Source organism: Gossypium arboreum, chromosome 11, assembly GCF_025698485.1.
Source record: "Gossypium arboreum isolate Shixiya-1 chromosome 11, ASM2569848v2, whole genome shotgun sequence".
In the NCBI taxonomy this organism is placed as follows: Eukaryota; Viridiplantae; Streptophyta; class Magnoliopsida; order Malvales; family Malvaceae; genus Gossypium; species Gossypium arboreum.
Window position 1 is genome coordinate 71,337,473 of NC_069080.1, and position 19,849 is coordinate 71,357,321.

Here is a 19,849-nt window from a genome sequence, read left to right on the forward strand (position 1 = left end):
GAACGGACAAGTGCACATTCATCGCTCGTAAAGCGAATAATGATTTACGACTCAAGGCATCCGCAACCACATTCGCCTTTCCCGGGTGATAGTCAATGACTAGCTCATAATCCTTTAACAGCTCGAGCCAACGTCTTTGTCGCAGATTTAAGTCTCTTTGAGTCATCAAATATTTGAGACTTTTGTGATCTGAATACACATGGCACTTCTCACCAAATAAGTAATGTCGCCAAATCTTTAAGGCGAATACGATGGCAGCCAATTCGAGATCATGGGTCGGATAATTTTTCTCATGTGGCTTTAATTGCCTCGGCGATAGGCCACAACTCGACCTTCTTGCATCAACACACAACCTAACCCAAGTAGGGAGGCGTCACTATAGATGACAAACTCTTTGCCAGATTCGGGTTGCACTAGAATTGGGGCTTTAGTCAAATAAGTTTTCAGTTGATCGAAACTTTTCTGACATTTCTCCGACCATTCGAATCTTACATCCTTTTGGAGTAGCTTCGGCATTGGCGTGGCTATCGTTGAGAAACCTTTTACAAATCGTCGGTAATAACCGGCCAGCCCCAAAAAGCTCCGAACCTCGGTAATATTTCTCAGAGGCTTCCAGTTAAGTATGGCTGAAATTTTGTTTGGGTCGACTCGAATACCCGATGCAGATATCACATGTCCCAAGAAGCTAACCTCTCTTAACCAGAACTCACATTTGCTGAACTTAGCATATAATTGCTTATCCCGTAAAATTTGCAGCACTAACCTCGTGTTTCAAAGATGTTCGGTCTCATTTCTTGAATAGACCGAGATGTCATCAATGAACACGACTACGAACCAATCCAAATATGGTCTGAAGATCCAATTCATTAAATCCATAAATACCGCAGGGGCATTAGTAAGCCCAAACGGCATCACTAGGAACTCGTAGTGACCATATCTCATTCTGAAGGCAGTCTTGGGTACGTCAGAATCTCGAATTCACAATTGATAATAGCCCGATCTCAAATCTATTTTCGAGAACAATGAGGCTCCCTTCATTGATCGAACAAGTCATCGATCTGTGATAGCGGATATTTGTTCTTTATCGTCGCTTTATTAAGTCGACGATAGTCGATGCACGCCTCATGATTCCATCCTTCTTTTCACAAACAACACCGGCGCACCCAAGGCAAAAAACTCGGTGAGCAAAACCTTTATCCACCAATTCTTGCAACCGAGCTTTCAACTCCTTTAATTCCGTTGGTGCCATACGATACGGAGCTATCGAATTGGAGTGGTACCGTACCAATTCGATGCCAAACTCTATTTCCGAACAGTGGTAAACCCGCAATTCTTCAAGGAAAACATCCGGGTATTCACAAACCACTGGCACAGATTCGGGTTTCTTTTCTGAATCCTTGTCATCGAGCACATACGCAAGGTACGCTTCACGCCCTTTTCTTACATATTTCTAGGCCAACATTGCTGATATTACAGCTGGCAACCCCTTTAAGTCCGTAGACTCAACCCGAATTATCTCGTTATTCGCGCACCTCAAATTGATAGTCTTGCTTTTGCAATTTACAACCGCATCGTGCATGGTCAACCAATCCAAACCAAGAATAACGTCAAATTCATCGAACGGCAAAAGCATCAAGTCCGCCGGAAAACAAGAACCTCGGAATACTAGGGACTTTTCTTGCACACTTTGTTGACAAGCACGTAATGACCCAAGGGTTTGACACCGAATTACAAACTCGAGAGACTCAATAGGCAAAGTCTTCTTGGATGCTAAGGTTTCACATATATAAGAATGAGTAGAACCGGGTCAATCAAAGCAATCACATTAGTATCAAAATGAGTGAAAGTACCGGTAATAACATCGGTGAGGCGAAGATCCTCGCGTCGCGTATGGCATAAGTCTTAGCAGAGCACGAGCCTCGGGTCTTGTTGTAGCATCTCTCGACCCTCTCGACCGCCACTAGCATTGCCCGCATTCTGGATGGCCTCCTCGGCGATGGTAGCACCCGGTTTCCACTTTGACTTACATTTTGTTCAAGCAACCTCGGGTAGTCCTTGATAAAGTGGTCGGCGATCCACACTTATAGCAGAGGCGATCACGGAACCTCTGAGTTCCCGAATGCCATTTGCCACAATGCAGACACTCTGCTCTCTCTCGCGATCATTTCCACCACTAGCGATCGAAGTGACTCGTGTGGTCACAGGGGTCGACCGCGATCTCGTCTAGAAAGCCCGAAGCGCCTCTAGACCGGCTCACATCATCTCGAAATCTCTTGATGCTGTTGAAGAGACTTTCCGAGGACCTTTTTCAAATTCTCCGGTTCCCACATCAACTTTTGTTTCTCCTTTCTAAGCTCTTGACTTTACAAGCTCGCTCAACAAGTACTACGAACTCTCGTATTTCGAGAATGCCAACGAACATCCTTATATCATCATTCAGCCCATCCTCGGCGTTTACACATAATAGCTTGGACGAAATGCATTCTCGCTGCGTCTGGCTAAGCCTTACAAATTTTCGTTCGTAGTCGATGGCGACATAGAGCCTTGCTTAAGATCAAGAAATTCCTTTCGCTTTTGGTCGATAAATCTCTGACTGATATACTTTTTTCGGAACTCGGTTTGAAAGAACTCCCAAGTCACTTGCTCTCTAGGCACTACAGAAGTCAGAGTACTCCACCAATAGTAGGCGGAATCGCGTAGCAAGGAGATGGTACACTTTAAGCACTCATCGGGTGTACAAGATAGCTCATCGAGCACCCGGATAGTGTTGTCTAACCAAAATTCAGCTTGCTCGGCATCGTCATCATCCGTAGCTTTAAACTCAGTGGCCCCATGTTTTCGAATCCTGTCGACTGGGGGCTTACTTGACCTTATTTGGTCAGTTACCGGAGGTATTGTAGGTGCGGGGGTTGCATTAGTCGGGAATGGAGGTTGTGGAACAGTCGTGTTAGTTCGAATGTATTGGTTGAACCAATCATTCATCACACTATAAAAGGCTTGCCTAGCCTCATCATTCGGATTGCTGGCCATAGGTTGAGAGTCCGCCGGCGTTGTCCCTTGCGCGGGAGCAGGCGCCACACTCTCCACATCATCAGCTATTGCTCGGTTGGGATCGGGATCCATTGCTATAAACAAACACAAAGTCAAATTGTCAGAAATCACCACACTATCAATTCATCATTTAATGGCATGTATAGCTAGACCCCAAACATATCACGGTAGTCCTAGAATCGACTAAACCGTAGCTCTGATACCAATAAAATTGTAAGACCCCGAACCCGAGACCATCGCCGGTGTTGGACACGAGGGGTTAACGAGCCAAGTCCTCTTAAAGTACTGACCAATTTGGCATTTCCAGACAGGCTGGAAAACTGCATCACTGTCGCCTTAAAAATCATATCTCGAGTTTCAAAACTCGGAAACTGATTCCGTAAATTTTCCCTGAATTTAGACTCATATATTCTTCCATGGATTTATTTCTAGAATTTTTGGTCAGGCCAATTGGTACAGTTTATTAGTGAAAGTCACCCATGTTACAGAGGTCGACTACACTGACCTTCGCGCGTTACAACTTGAATATCTCCCTGTACAGGGCTTTAATACTGGTGCCATTTATTTCTAATGAAACTAGACTCAAAAAGGAATCTGCAAATATATGGCATGACTCCTAATTCATTCTGGATAATTCATAGTAAATTTTCAAAGTCGCGACAGGGGACCCAGAAACCGTTCTGGCCCTGTCTCACGAGAACTTCAATATCTCTCGGTAGACTGTTCATATGATCATTTCGTTACTTTCATATGAAAGTAGATTCATCAAGGTTTGATTACATAATTCTTTCACTATTTAATACCATCCCTAAAAATTTTGGTGATTTTTCACATTCACGTCACTGCAGCTGGCAGCATCTGTTTTTAAGGTAGGTCTTACCTATTTTGTAGTCTCCATGAACCAACTAGTCTTGCCACACATAGGTTCACCTATGATCATTTTAGCCATTCAATGGCTGATCATGTGACCGACACTCCCATTTCCAATCCATAATTACATCATGAAACCATATATATATACAAATCACAAATGGTCTAAGTTCGTACTTCACTTTTACGAGCCATCTTCGCATGGCCGTACACATGTACATCACAACATATTTGAACCAACAAGGGGTAGTCCTATACATGCCATTTCAAAGTTCAATCAAAATTATACCAAAATGGGGGCTTTGATAGTGTGGATGACTTCGACTTCAATGATCCCGTATCCGATCGCTAACAAGCAAAATCTATAAAACAGAGAGCCAAAGCAACGGAGTAAGCATTTTTATGCTTAGTAAGTCTCAAGCAATGAAATCGGCTTTAACTAAAGCATTACAATCACATAGCCAAATGAATCATTTCATTAATACACATTCACATAATCATACTTACTTCACACTTCATCATTATATACTTTCACAAGATATCAACCAATTCAATAGCTGAAAATTCGTTAGTCGATTGAACGAATGTTACTCAAACATATCGACTTTTTCAATGCACATGTAAACATACCTTATCCTTTGGGCTTTTCGAGCGTACTAATTAAATTTATTACAGCAACCAACGCTCACCTTCAGCCCAAGCTTCTTGAATACAACCGGATATAACCACATGCACGAATGCCTTGGTCTTAGCCCGGATACAACGACTTGCACAAATGCCTTCGGTATTAGCCCGGATTTAACAACTTGCACGAATGCCTTGGTCTTAGCCGGATGTAGTCACTAGCACAATTGCCTTGGGCTTAACCGGATATAATTACTAGCATAAATGTCTTGGACTTAGCCCGATATCATTAAATTGCTCATGCACACATACATCAATAATCATTACACATCCATGTTTCATTTTCGTTACTAAGGCTCAAACATATCACTAGCATAATCGCCTTCGGGACTTAGCCCGGGTATCATTCAAATACTCATACACACATATATCAATAATCATTTCACATCCATATTTCATTTCACATAATTCGAGTAGGGTCATTTCTTGAAGACTTACTTCGGATGTTGTCGAACGGCTTCAACGGCTATTCGGTCACTTTTTCCTTCCCTTTATCCAATCGTGGCCCTCTAAGCTCTTGAGCTTTATGTTAACAAATAAATCGTTTTAGTCGTTTGAATATCAAAGGGGAATCCAAGGTACTTAGCCCTTATAAGGCCGCACACACTTACATTCACATACTTGAGCTCAAAAATTTTAACATAGCATCAAGCACTCATATGGCCGATTATACTTAGTCATACTTGCACCAATCAACAATAAATTTCAAGGTTTTTCACACCATATATGTACTAGGCGAATGTACATGCAAGTTTCTCAAACATTCTTCAACAATTTCTTCTTTAAACAAACATATTTATCACTTATTTCATAACCAAATCATCATGTGCAAACATATATACACATATAGGTGCAAGGCCGAAATTCAAGGTGTTCATAACCCTTCAAAACATAAATTTTAACTATCATGCAAGAAGCATAAACCAAGCTCATGTGCCTACCATGGCGAATACATCACACATCACACCCTTTCAATTTTTGGTCATGGTTAAACAAAGGACTCAATGCCCCACTCAAGAATACTAAAAAGAAATTTCAAGAGTAGTCAATCCATCATTACATGCATCATCAACAAGCTTCACTTTTAGCATGCAATGGCTTTAATACAATATCAACTTTGGCCAAATACCATTTCCATGGCATAACAAGGATTTGAACCATGGCTAACATGAACATCAAGTTAGCAACTAAAACATGCATGAATCTCATGACACAACCTCATACATACCTTAATCTTGATGCAAGTTTAGCCAAATCTCCTTCTAGATCTCTTCTAAACAAAGAAAATGAAGCAAAATCTCTTCTTCCTCTTAGAATTTTCGCCAAAGGAAGGAGGAAAAAGATGAACAATTTTTTTGTTTTTTTCTTAGTTACACGCAGAATGGGGGAAAGGATGAGCAATTTTTTGATTTTTTTGTTTCTCATCCAACATCATTAATTTTTTATCATTTAATACATCATGCATTAACAAAACATGTTTCAACATGTTTTTTTGCCCATAAACCATGTCATGGCCGGCACTAAGCTTCCTTTGGGGAAATTTGACATGCAAATCCTTTATTTTGCATGCATGATCAATTAGTCATCACACATCTCCCCATCATACTTTCAAAGTTTACTACTAGGTCCTTTCTAGTGAAATTTACCTTTATAACTCTAAATCAAAACATCAAAAATGTCACACATGAGCACACACATATTATAGGCATCAAAATAAATTTTAAATTATTTTTATGCCTCGGTTTTGTGGTCCCGAGACCACATTCCGACTAGGGTCAATTTTGGGCTGTCACAATGATCTAGTAATAAACTATCACCTGAGAAAGGCTTACGTGGTTGCTGACACACTTAGTTAGAAATCATAGTTTGCTTTGAGAGCATTGAATGCTCAATTAACTTTAAATATGGATGGTTCTATTTTGGTAGAATTAAAAGCTAGACCATTATTTCTTCAGCGAATTAAGGAGTTGCACAATGATGACCCAAAGTTAACAACTAAATGAGAATAGGTTCAGTATTGATGCTGATGGTATATTGTACTTTCACAAGAGACTGTGTGTTTCGAATAATTTCGAATTGAAATGAGATATTTTTTCTGAAGCTTACAGTAGTACATACTCTATTCATTCAGCTAGTACGAAAATGTTTCGTGATTTGAAATAGATGTATAGGTGGCCGAGCATGAAACGCAAAATTTCTAAGTTTGTAGCTAAATTCCTAATTTGTCAGCAAGTAAAAGTCGAGCATCGTGTCTCGTCTAGATTATTACAAAGACATGATTCCGAATTGAAGTGGGAGCAAGTCATGGTGGATTTTGTATTCGGATTACCTGTATCACCGAGAAAGAAAGATTTGATCTGGGTTATTGTCAATAGATTGACGAAATTTGCTCATTTTATTTCAGTCAGAACAGATTCTTCGCTTGAAAAATTAGCTAAGTTATATGTGTCTGAGATCGTCAAATTTCATAGAGTGCCAATATCTATTATTTCAGATTGAGACCCAAGATTCACATCTAGGTTCTGGAGTAAACTTCATGAAGTTGATCTACTGTAATTTGGTGTAGCAAATTAAACTAGTTTCCATGTTTAAGGAGCTTGAATAGAAGCATTTTCATTATGGTTTAATTTAGTTTCTTTAGTTTTTTACATTCAATAAAATATACACATTGAATCTTTTATTAACCTTAAGGGCCAAATGAGGCCTAAGGGAGAGGTAACATACTTTCTAAGTGTGTAAGAGACCAATAGGAGATCTTATGTCACAGCATAGAGAGCAAAATAATGAAAGTCAGAGACTGCCTTTAATCTTGCGATAGAGGCTGATGGTTTCGTGACATACCCCTGAAGATGGCTATAGAGGAGTAGACTGGCTGCTATGTCGTGACACAAGTCCTGGTGTGTCGGGACATCGACTCAATGACGAGATCAAAACATGAAGCAAAGGCATTTTGGTTTGCAAAATCAAACCTAAAGCTCGGGAATGTCAGCTAGCATAGGGCTACAGACAACGGCTTCCTGAAGGCTATAAATAGAACTCTCTTGAACACGTTATAAACAACATTCCATTAGCTTTTATTCTTTCTTTGGTTTTAGATTTGTTCTCTTGCTTTCATAGGTTTTTATAATTTTATTGTATTTGTTTTCTTCAAGAATCTAATTGTAAATGAGATCAATATCTGTGGATTTTCTCTATTCATCATTATCAATCAGGCTTTCTTAAGCTCTCTATTTCAATTCATTCCCTATGATTAATTCTTCCATTCCTTCCATGTTGTTTATGAAAGCAATGAGGAACTAATTCTACTATAGGGGATTTATGACTGGAGGTATGATCTCTTAACAATTTCGTAAGGGTACACAACAAATCAACTATTTGCAAAAGAAGGAACATGAAACAAACCCTAGGCCCAACAACCTTGGAAGTTATCAAGGTGGGAATTAACCCAAAATTGGTATTGTCCATTCGTGAACACCTTTACTCAAAGCCAGTCTGCGCTATGAGGTCGAAAGATAAGTAGTTCTTACTGACTCGTTATGTTAGTGGAAGATCGAAGATCCCACTACAGTAGCGACTAGTTGATTGACAAGGAACCTAAGGCGACAATTAATTGGGATTGCGAAATGAACAAATCACCTATCCTCGAGTTTGATTCTCTTTATCTATCTCTATCTCTTGCAATTTTAATTCTTGTTTATGTTATTTTATTTTATTATTTTACAAACCCAAAAGATATTTCTTATTTTACTCTCGTACTATAATTGACATAAAGTATTAATTAGATCTATAATTGTTTAGGTTAAGATTGATTTAGTACTCGCCTCCCTAGGGTACAATCCTCGGAGTACTCATCTACTTCATTGTAAAATCTATATTATAGCTCAACTCGTATACTTGTAGATATTGCCTTATAACTCTCTATTTTATTGCAATATTCACACTCTTGATGTTAGTACATCTAGAGGTGGTCAAGCTGTTCGCGTCGTTACTGGGGAGGCAACATTACTGGATTGATTTTAATTTCCATATTCCAAAAGAATAATTAGGCAATTTTCTAGTTATAGATACGATTTCATCTTGTTTTAATATTACTAATCTTTTCTCTCTGGGTTTGGTGCACGACGTGTAGTAGATGCACGCCTATTGTAGCAATCACATATCCAGAAACAATAATTTGAAGGAATCACTGACAGCAGCTGTAGCATCAAATGCAAGATCCACTAGCGCCAGCTACAGTTAACGTTCCATGTGACAATCCTTTGTTTCGCAATGATAACTCTTGAAAAGAGCTATATTTCATGCCCTTAGACCTAGCTAATTTCTTGTAGCTGGGTATATTTAGTTTCATTTTAGGACATTTTATTAGTATTTTTACCCTTGCATTAGGAGCTTGGACTATTTTTACTTGTTAGATACCTTTAATTACATGAGGAATGGTTGTGATTGGTAGTTTGGTAGGTGCATAATGTGGAGAAAGAAATAAAGGAATATGACCGAGTCAACATTCATCATAGACTAGTTTCAGTCCAACTCTACTTGCACCAAAAAAATCTACCTAAAAAAGAGGAGAAGATATTGTGGGCTATTAGAGTTACCCTAGGAAGAAAAACTTATAAAAATCCAAAGGAGGAAACCCTAAAGGTGTGGAGATCCGGAGGCAACAATAGAGGGTAGTGGCTGAGTAGAGATGGGAAGAGGAGACCAAAAGCAGTCTCCCTTAGCCACCACAAGACACTATACTACTGGATTGAGGACTGACTTGGTGACAACAATCTTCCTAAGTTCTTTTGTTATTTCTTAATTTGTTCTCCCGTGAATTGAATTGATCGAAACGATGTTGGGTGTTATTTTGAACTTAAACTTTAATTGCCAACCCATGAGCTAAATCTCATAAGGTTGGGATTACATGATGAAAACTTTTACTTTCTTTAATAGTTGAAGCATATATTCGATTTAATCTACAGTTTCATTCAATTGTTTTAATTTCCCAATTGTATGCGTACATTCTCTAGATATAGACAAGTGTGCAGTATGCTCATAAACTGAATCTAATTTAGAAAAGGTTGGATTAGTTGGACTGAAATTGAAAGATACAAGCAGACATTCGATCAAATTGTGTAGTAAACTCTGGACATAGAGCAATATTTGTATAGAATGAAGACAAAATAGTACAGGGTACTGTGCTAAGGCCTATAGACACAGGCCAGGTAACCTGAGATCTAACTTCCAAAAGAACTTGAGGTCTCTTTTGAGTAGTAGATTACTTAAGATTTTACTGAGGCATTACTAAAAGTAAGGGAAGATTCTTAGTAATCCCATCCTTCTTAATCTACATCATAGACCTTCTATCCTTTGCCATAGTACCTTTTCCATTACATTCTTAGTTATTTACTTATTCGCTCACAAATTATTCATGTAATTACTGTCGTAATTGCCATTGCATTGTCATTCTTGCTTTGCCTTAGCATTTTCCAGTATTAGTTAGTATTCACTTCGGACAAATCCTTATTATTTTAAATTACCATAGCGTACTTAACTTGGTTTTTCCATAACAATAATCATAATTCATTATAATAACTTGACCACTCTTATACCTAATCCGATCCCTGTGGAGACTATCTCACGTATCACTTTATTACTTGATTCGACATGTATACTTGGACAATTTGCATATCATTTTACACGCGACAAGTTTTTAGCGCTGTTAACAAAGATCAACAATTTGGTGCAATTTGGTTTGGTTATTTTACTTAATTCCATTAGTTTTATCTAACTTGGTTTAATTTAATTTCTACAGGTTCACTATTAGTGCATGAGAAGAGGGACTTCTACTACAAATTGTATCCTTTTGACCCAGAGATCAAGAGAACTTTACAAAGAAGGCAAAAAGAATTGTGAAAAATGGCTAGGACTGAGAATGACCCTGGTCTCAATGATAATCCAAATTGTTAAGATGTTAATCCTCTTATTCGTAGGGTGATACCTGGTATTAGTGATAATCTGAATGGTCAAGATGCTGATCCTCATGTTCATAGAGTGATAGATGACCTAGATAGATCAATTGAAAAGCATATTGTGTCAATTTAGGATGATCTTAATCCTAGGATAGTCATACCACAAATACAAGCTCAACAGTTTGAACTAAAATCAGTAATGTTCCAGATGTTGCAAACAAGAGAACATTTTGGTAGGTTACCCATCAAGATCCAAGACGCATTTAAGTCTTTTTAGATGTTTGTGACTTGTTTAGACAACATGGTGTTCTGAATATGCTCTTCAACTTCAAATGTTTTCATATTCTTTAAGAGATCGTGTGAGAGCATGGTGAATACTCTACCATCAAGAATAGTGGCATCATGCATCGCTCTTTTCCGGATGTTTTCCTACAATATAATCCTCAAAATATGAATGCCAAGCTTAGAAATGACACCACATCTTTTCAAAAATTGAAGGATGAAACACTATATAAAGCTTAGGAATGATTTAAAGATTTAATTCAAAATGTCCGATGCATGGATTTCAACACTGGACTTAGATGGAGATATTCTATAATAGGTTGAATGCACATACAAGGATGGTAGTTGATGCTTCCACCAATGGCAACTTGTTGGATAAATCTTATAACGAAACTTATGAGATTTTGGAAAAGATTGTAAATAATGATTGTCAATATCGACAACAAGAGCTAGGCGCGGCAAGGCAATTTGTTGGTACTATGGAGTGGATGCAATCACTTCGTTGATGACCCATGTATCTTCTTTGCCTAATATGATTAAAACAATGAAAAAACCCACTATGGTTTAGGAGATGAAAGTAGCTGAGCTATCGTGTGTTTATTATGGTGAGGATCTTGTGTTTAGTGAATGCCCATCAAATCCAGTATCTGTATACTACATGGGTAATTATAACCAAAATAATAACCCCTATTCCAACACCTACAATCTAGGGTGGAAGTAGTATCTGACCTTCTGTTGGAATAAACAAGGTGTGGGAAATTTTAACAGTGCTGTAAGACAGAATGCCAACAGTGCACCGGCTGGTTATAATCATCCTATGCGGAGGCAAAATGTTCAACAAAGTCAGGCATCAGCATCATCATCATCCATTCAAGTTTTGTTGAATGAATATATGGCTAAAAATGATGTTGTAATTCAGAGTCAAACTAAATTCCTCCGAACTCTTGATAATCAAGTAGGGTAAATAGTGAATGCTTTGAATTCAAGACCACAATGAGCATTGTCAAGTGATATCGAGAATTTGAGATCACAAGAGAAGGAACAATGCAAGGCTATAACTCTTAAAAGCATAACTCAGCTTGATGACGTTGCTCAAGATGCCACGGCATGAGAGGATAACTCGAATAACGACCAGGTAAAGATCCGAGAGTCATCTAAAAAACATTCTAAACCTAAAAAGTGTGTACGGTAAAATGTTCTGGCATGATCAGATCACGTTGTGAACAAGAATGCCACGGAAAAACAATATCAGCAACCTAAAGGATGACCACCTCTACCTTTTCCTTAGTGATTTCATAATTCTAAACATGATATTTAGTTTAAAAGATTTTTGGATGTATTGAAGCAACTCCATATCAACATACCACTAGTTGAAGCTTTAGAGCAAATGCCTAATTGCATGAAATTTATTAAAGATTTATTGTAAAAAAATAGATCGGGAGAATTTGAGACTGTAGCTCTCTCTAAAGGGTGCACAACAATGTTGATGAATAAACTACCTTCGAAGTTGAAGGACCTAGATAGTTTCACTATCCCTTGTTCAATTGGAAATCACTATATTGGTGAGGTGTTATGTGATCTAGGAGCGAGTATAAATCTAATGTCTATGTCTATTTTCAAGAAGCTAAGAATTGGAAAAGTAAGACCTCAATTGATTGATCAATCCTATGCGCATCCAGAATGTAAAATTAAAGATGTGTTGGTAAGGGTAGATAAATTTATCTTTCCAACAGATTTCCTTGTTTTAGAAGTTGAAGCTGACCAAGATGTGCCAGTTATTCTTGGAAGACGTTTTCTTGCTACTGGCAAGACTTTAATTAATGTACAAAAAGGCAAGCTAACCATGAAGGTAAATGATCAGCAAGTTACCTTCAATGTATTTAATGGTTTGAAATGTGCTGATGTTAATGATGAATGCCCACAACAATTTTGACAATGACGAGGACTTACTTGAGCAAAGTGATACAATAAGTTTTAAGGAATTTGGTGAATTTATGGAAGCCAAGCAGATAGTGGATAGACCACGGAAGAAGATTGAATCCTTATATTTATCAAATCGATCATTCAATCCTCCTAAACCTTCTATAAAGGAACCTCCTACATTGGAGTTAAAACCTTTGCTGCAGCATTTGATGTATGCATATTTGGGCAACAATAATACTTTGCCGGTAGTAATTTCTACGGAGCTAACACCCGAGCAAAAGGAAAAATTGTTAGAAGTTCTTCGATGATTTAAGAAAGCATTGGGTTGGACCTGGGCTAATATAAAGGGAATTAGCCCTACATTATACATGCACAAGAATTTGTTTGAAGATTGCCTTAGCAATTCCATTGAACATTAATGAAGACTGAATCCAATCATGAAAGAAGTTGACAAGAAAGAGATTATTAAGTGGCTTCATGCTGAAATTATTTACCTGATTTCAGACAGCTCATAGGTGAGTCCTGTACAATGTGTACCCAAGAAAGGAGGGGTCATAGTGGAAAGTAATGATAATAATGAGCTTATAACAACTCCCACTATCACAAGATAGAGAGTATGTATGGATTATCGCTAGCTTAACAAGGCAACTAGGAATGACCATTTTCCCTACCATTCATTGATCAAATGTTGGATAGATTAGCTGGGAAAGCTTTCTAATTTTTTTTATGGTTATTCAAGATATAACTAGATTGCCATAGCCCCTAATGACCAAGAGAAGAAAACTTTCACATGTCCATATGGTACTTTTGTATTCAAACGGATGCCGTTCAAGTTATATAATGCCTCGGCAACTTTTCAACATTATTTGATGACCATATTCTCTGACATGGTTGAAAATTTTCTTGAAGTCTTCATGGATGAATTTTTTATGTTTTGGAATGATTTTGAGGATTGTTTGAAAAACCTAAAGTTGGTCATGTGCCACTGTGAAAAATGCCACTTCATTATTCGTGAAGGAATTGTCCTGAGGCATTGGATATCATAAAGGAATTGAAGTGGATGGAGCAAAAATTGAAGTGATAGAGAAATTTGCACCTCCCACCTATCAAGGGCATTAGAAGTTTTTTAAATCATGTAGATTTTTATAAAATATTCATTAAGGATTTTTCGAAGATATCTAAACCCTTGTGCACTTTGTTGGAGCAAAATAGACCTTTCAATTTTGATGAACATTTTTTGGTAGCCTTTAAAGAGTTAAAACAGAAACTTATAGCAACACCAATTGTAGTAGCTCCGGAATAGACATTACCTTTTGAACTCTTATGTGACACTAGCAATTATGTTGTGGTAACAGTGTTGGGGTAAAGGAAAGACAAAATACTACGGGAAATATATTATGTTAGTAGAACTTTAAGGAAGCGCAACTACACCACCACAGAAAAAACGTTATTGGCCGTGGTGTTCGCGTTCAATAAATTTCGTTCTTATCTAGCTAGTATAAAGGTCATAGTATACAAAAATCACTCTACTATTAAGTATCTAATGAGCAAAAAAGATGCTAAGTTGATGTTGATTAGGCAGATACTTTTGCTGCAAGAGTTTGACATGGAAATTAAAGATCGAAAAGGGACTGAGAATCAAGTGGCTGATAACTTGTCGAGGTTAGAATCTAGAAGTGAAGGTGATCATGACACATTTTGTAACACCTTTAACTTGTATCTGTCATTGGAATAGGGTTACAGAGCATTATCAAAAACTTAAAAGCTTCAAACATTTTATTTCAAACATTTCATAAATCATGGTAATAATCAATCAAACTTATACACAATGTCCCTTTTAGAAGCCCTTGAAGCCATAGAAACACTTTAGAAATGATTCGAGACTAATTGACAATTTTACAACTTCATGGAAAAAGGCAGAACAATTCACACCATAGGGGTTACACGGCCGTGTGGCTAAGTCCTGTGACTCACATGGCTGAGACGCATGCCCGTGTCTCAGGTCGTGTGGACATTCGAATTAGGGATACACAGCTGCATTCCATCTCTTGTCCGTGCCCATAGAACTCTCTGACTTGGGTCACATGGCCAAGCCAAACGTTCGTGTGCTAGGCCGTGTAACTCTCGAAATACAACCTTTAAAAACCTACAGGGGACACACGGCCCTGTTATGTGGCCATTTTTCATACACGACTGAGACACACGCCAGTGCTTAGGCTATGTGAAGAAGAAATAGGTCAAATTCAAGCCATTTCTTTCACCTAATTCAAGCATACCTAGACAAGCTATTTCCACATATGACCAAGGTATCGAAACATGTTCAACTATACATAAAATGACCAATTTTCATTCAACCAATATGCCATAAAGGCACCTCAATCACACACATTAAACATACTTAAACATGTGCATATTTAACAATTTAGCAACTAACTTGTTTCCATACCAAAACATACAGCTTTTGAAACATACCAACCTTACCAATTTAGATTCATAAACATACCGCTTTTGACACATACCAACCTTAACAATTTAGATTCATACCATAACAAAATAACTTTGCCATTTGAACCACTTCTCTTATGTATCAAAACCATATAAATGACACAAAACTAACCATAACCAAATGGTTCTAACTTCCAATATATATGCGTACCAAATTTAGGTCCAAAGGGTCATAATTCAAACAAACATATTTGATTGATGAAGAATAAATTTTCAGGAAAATACCATGTCTCGCAAAAGAATAGATCATCAAAGACTACTTCTGAAAACCCAATTGTGATTGATGAAGAATAAAAGAGAGATTTGATTCAATTTTCAAGCATCAACCTATGATGCCGGAAAAAGGATTTTATTTTAGGAGTAATGATTTGATGGTTGTCGCTGTGCCAATTAGAAAGACAATCAACACTCTTAAGTGGGAACGATTTTGTGATTCTCGTTCACTTCTCGATGATTAACTAGTATAAAAGTTTTATGCAAGTTTGACCACATAAGATGCTACTAAGGTCATCGTTTGGAATAAAAAGGTACCTCTTACTTCTAAGTCCATCAATGATTTGTTTAACTTACCTGATGTTGAAGAAAATGAGTACTACCCTATGATGAATAATATCAATTGGGATTTTCTTCAACAAGTGCTTGATGTTGTGACATATCCAAGATCTCAATGGATTATAAGAAAGTATGGGAGCCATTCTTGCCGAAGGGGATACCTAAAACCAGTAGCAAAGGTATAATTTTATTTTGTTCACTACAGTTTTATGCCTATCTCACATAGTTCCACCATCTCAATAGAACGAATACTCTTGTTATATGCAATCTTGACAGAAAAGTCCATTAATGTTAGGAAAATTATTCTCAAGGAGATTTATGACTGTGCTAAAAAGAAGACAGGAAGTGCTTATTTCCCATCATTAATCACTTTACTTTGCTTAAGGGCCCATGTTAAAGCACAAGCAAATTTGAAGGGGTGATATGTCCAAGGGTGGATTACAAGTCATGATCTTGAAAGGTTACTAGAGAAGGTGCATGAGCTGAATCAAGGTGAGCAAAATGAACCAACTGAGCCAGATTCTGAAGAGTCAACAAATGAAACTGAAACTAAATTAGTTACAGACACTGAAGAAGAAGAATTTGATAAGGAATCAAACAGTCCTAAACCAGTTGAAGGATCTGAAAACTCTAAACCAAGGGTTGAGCCAGAAGAGGAATCAGTCAAGCTAAGTGTTGAACCTGAATATACAACTCCCATGCCAACTTCTGCAAGTACTTCAAGGAAATCAGAGTTGTCAATTTTGATGGATATGTACAAGTTCATGCACAATCAACAACAAACTTACTGGAAATATGAAAAAATTAGAGATGATTCTATTTGAAATACTTTTAAGAATATCTCTAACACTTTTCTTCCTGACTTCCCAGATGCTATCTTTGTGACATGGTTGGAAGATACTGATTATACAAGCGGAGAAGGAGCTAAAGAAGACAAGGGGGATGAGTTAGAAAAATAAAAAGGGGATTCTTGTCTTTTTATATTTATTTTAGGTCTTTAGGAATTTATTTCTTTAGCAACTAGGATTTACTTTCTGCAAAATAAAACATAGCAAGCATGAATAAATGCTTCTTTAAAAAGAAAAAAGACTAATTGATGTGGTAATGGGAATGAACAAGTCAAGGATTGGATTATGAGGAAAGACTTGGTATTTAAGCAGTCTTACACCTCTCTTTATTTTAAACCCTACCTGGTGTTCAGTTTTCAATCATTACTTTGTCCTTGCAGTGAGCACATTGCTTCTTTTTAAGGGGGTAAGGCAAATACTAGCTCAAAATCTTTAAAATTTTCAAGTATGTTTCAATCATTTCTTTCATGAGTATGTTTTAATAAATGAATGTTTAGAGAAATTTTTTGTTAATGAGATAGCTTGTATGCAAGCATGAATGATGATTTTATCTAAGTGATTGTATGTTATCACGAAGAAAGGAATATTTATATGATCTTAGTCTTAGGTAATGTTTGCCATGAAAACTTAGTTTCTTTTGAGATTAGACATACATGAAGGTTTATATCTTTAGAATTGACTTAGTAACTTTCTTGAGGCGAAAACCTAGGAGACATAAAAATCTAATATGACATAGGCACCATTTTCTTTGGATCATTTGAGCCTTTTCAAGCCCACCTTATGATATTAGACCCTCGAAACTATAATTTTAAGCTTAAAATGCCTATTTATTGCAATGAACCTACATTACAAGCCATATCTCCATCTTTTGAAGTTATCCTAATTTTGTGCACTCGTCTTAACTAAATTTGTCTTGGTAAAAGACATTTGAGGAAAATTTCAGAAGTTGTGTAGCACCCCAAACCCAGCCTAGACGTTATGGCTGAATCTGTGATGTGACATTGGAGTGTTTTTCAAAACACAAATTGACAAAAATCCATTTTTCATAAAAACTTCTTTGCACTCCAAATAAAAGGTTAGGATGACTAGTTCCTTGTGAAAACTCAAGTTATTTAAGAAAAATATTAATTACACTAGTTTCTCAATTTTAAAACAGTGTTTGTTGCGGAAGCTTTTAAAACATATGGCGTAAGCGTGATGATTTCAGAAAAAAAATCATTGGTTTGTACTTTCTTAAAAATATGAGTCCTATTACAAACAGGCAAAAATTAAAGTAATTAAATACCCCAAATTAAAATAAGCTTTAAAATGCCTTATTACATAACAAAAACCCAATACCAAATGAAATCTAAATTAAGTATATTAAATAAATTTACTATGGTGAGACCACCTTCGAGTCCTTCATCACCTTGATCCGTCTAAGCTTGGGGATTTCACCTTACGCACAACAGAGATGGGTGAGTTTACGAAAACTTAGTGTGTGAAATCCCAAAATAACAAACAATTTGAGTAAACACAATGGGCCTAAGCCCGTTAGTTCTAGTTGGGGCCTCACCCTTTTTAGTAACAATATCAGTCTAGGCCTAAACCCATTTCAGTACAGTATGCAAACAAAGAATCCTACCCAATCCAACCGCCACACACCATCTCCGTACTAGCCCTACACACCATGTGGGGATAAAATCCACCAATGCAACCCTACACACCAAGTCATACTGATTTTGGTACTAAAACAGATTTGCAATAGAGTGCCAAACAATTGACTCGTAGCCTTTTAGTACACTTCCTCCAAAATCATCTATCCGACCCCATGTAATGTAACATAATATCATACGTGTATGCAGAAATGTCATGCTCAAAAACAATCATACATAATACTGGGGTGTTTCACCAATTTGCCCATAAGGGTATAATGGTCATTTCATTAGTATAGGGTCTAAGTATACTCACCGACCCAACAGTTGGTCCACTGTCGTCTTAGGCGACCCATGCAACCTTAATAGTCAAACAGTAATAATGGGCCTTCAACCCATATTGCGGGCCCATATGGGCCCAAACTTCCATATGGCCCACTTAGCCCAAAAATGGCCTTCATCGTGTAGTTTACACAACCTGGCCCACAATCTACTGCACTTTGTGCGATTTTTCCGTATGGGGCCCCAGCCTATTAGGCCTACACAGCCCAGTTTCTCCCAAAGTGGCCCAATTTCGTTTCGACCCATGAAAACGCTCATGGCCATCTTATCGACCACACGGCCATGTTTTGATACACGGCCTGCCACACAGCACCTACACGCCCGTGTGGTGTCGTCTACCCACTTTTCAACTTTTTAGTCTTTCAGCTTTTTGGCTTTTCAACCTTAGCAATTTTACATCTAATAGCAGTGTTCACACGCCTGAAGCATTTGAAGTGAACCTTGCTCCTAATGCTCTTGTACTTGAACCAAATCAACATAACACCTATTTAGTTACTTGATTTCTGTCTTTAAACAACTAACGAAGTCCTAGATCTAACGTATTTTCTTACCAAAACAAACTGTAATCAACCCATTGGCTTTTTGGAGATGTGCCAAAACAACCTCAAACACCACCTATAGAAACCACAACCCCTTTTTGTTAATACATCCAAATATGAAATATAATATAGTCTCTACTGCATTTTCATACCACCTATATCACCTGTTGTAAAGTAACATAAGAATCTTTATAACAACTCTATACTGCTTACCACAATGATAGAACTAAATACAAATCAATATCGTAACGTTCTCCAAATCGAAAATGAGAATTAAACTGAAAGAGTAAATAGAAGAAGGAGGGGTAATCGGTATTAAGAAAGAGATAAAACAATGATGTTCAGAAAGAGAAACTCGAAAGGGAAACAACAAAATGAAGACAGGGATTCTTTACCAGTATTCAGCCAACAAAGAACAATTGAGGGAGAGTAGAAGACATGAGTGCCCGAGCCCAAAAAGATCAGTGAGCACTCGCCACCATCGGAAGCAAAAAGAGAGAGATATGAGATAGGTGTTTGTCTAAGTAGCCACGTGAAAAGGAAAAGAATCAGAGAAATAGAAAAGAGGAGAAGAGTGTTTGGAAAAGTTAGAATGAAAGTGAAGCAGAATTATTTCGATACCGAATGGGGAGAAAAAAATTGCCTAATCGGCACAAACAGATAAC

General features: G+C 37.4%; 1 protein-coding gene and 1 non-coding gene across 2 annotated transcripts in view; one reads left to right on the forward strand and one right to left on the reverse strand.

The window, feature by feature from the left end:
* Positions 1-10,692, forward strand: part of LOC128283888 (uncharacterized) — a 43,394-nt gene extending 32,702 nt beyond the window's left edge. Inside the window, exons 3-4 of the mRNA XM_053021304.1 lie at positions 10,403-10,487; positions 10,581-10,692. Coding sequence (XP_052877264.1) covers positions 10,403-10,487; positions 10,581-10,692 — 197 coding nt within the window. The remainder of the gene's footprint in view (positions 1-10,402; positions 10,488-10,580) is intronic.
* Positions 10,693-11,018: 326 nt separating this feature from the next.
* Positions 11,019-11,124, reverse strand: LOC128284520 (small nucleolar RNA R71). Its single transcript, XR_008274945.1, has one exon. It is a non-coding gene; the product is annotated as a small nucleolar RNA R71 (small nucleolar RNA).
* Positions 11,125-19,849: the final 8,725 nt, after the last annotated feature.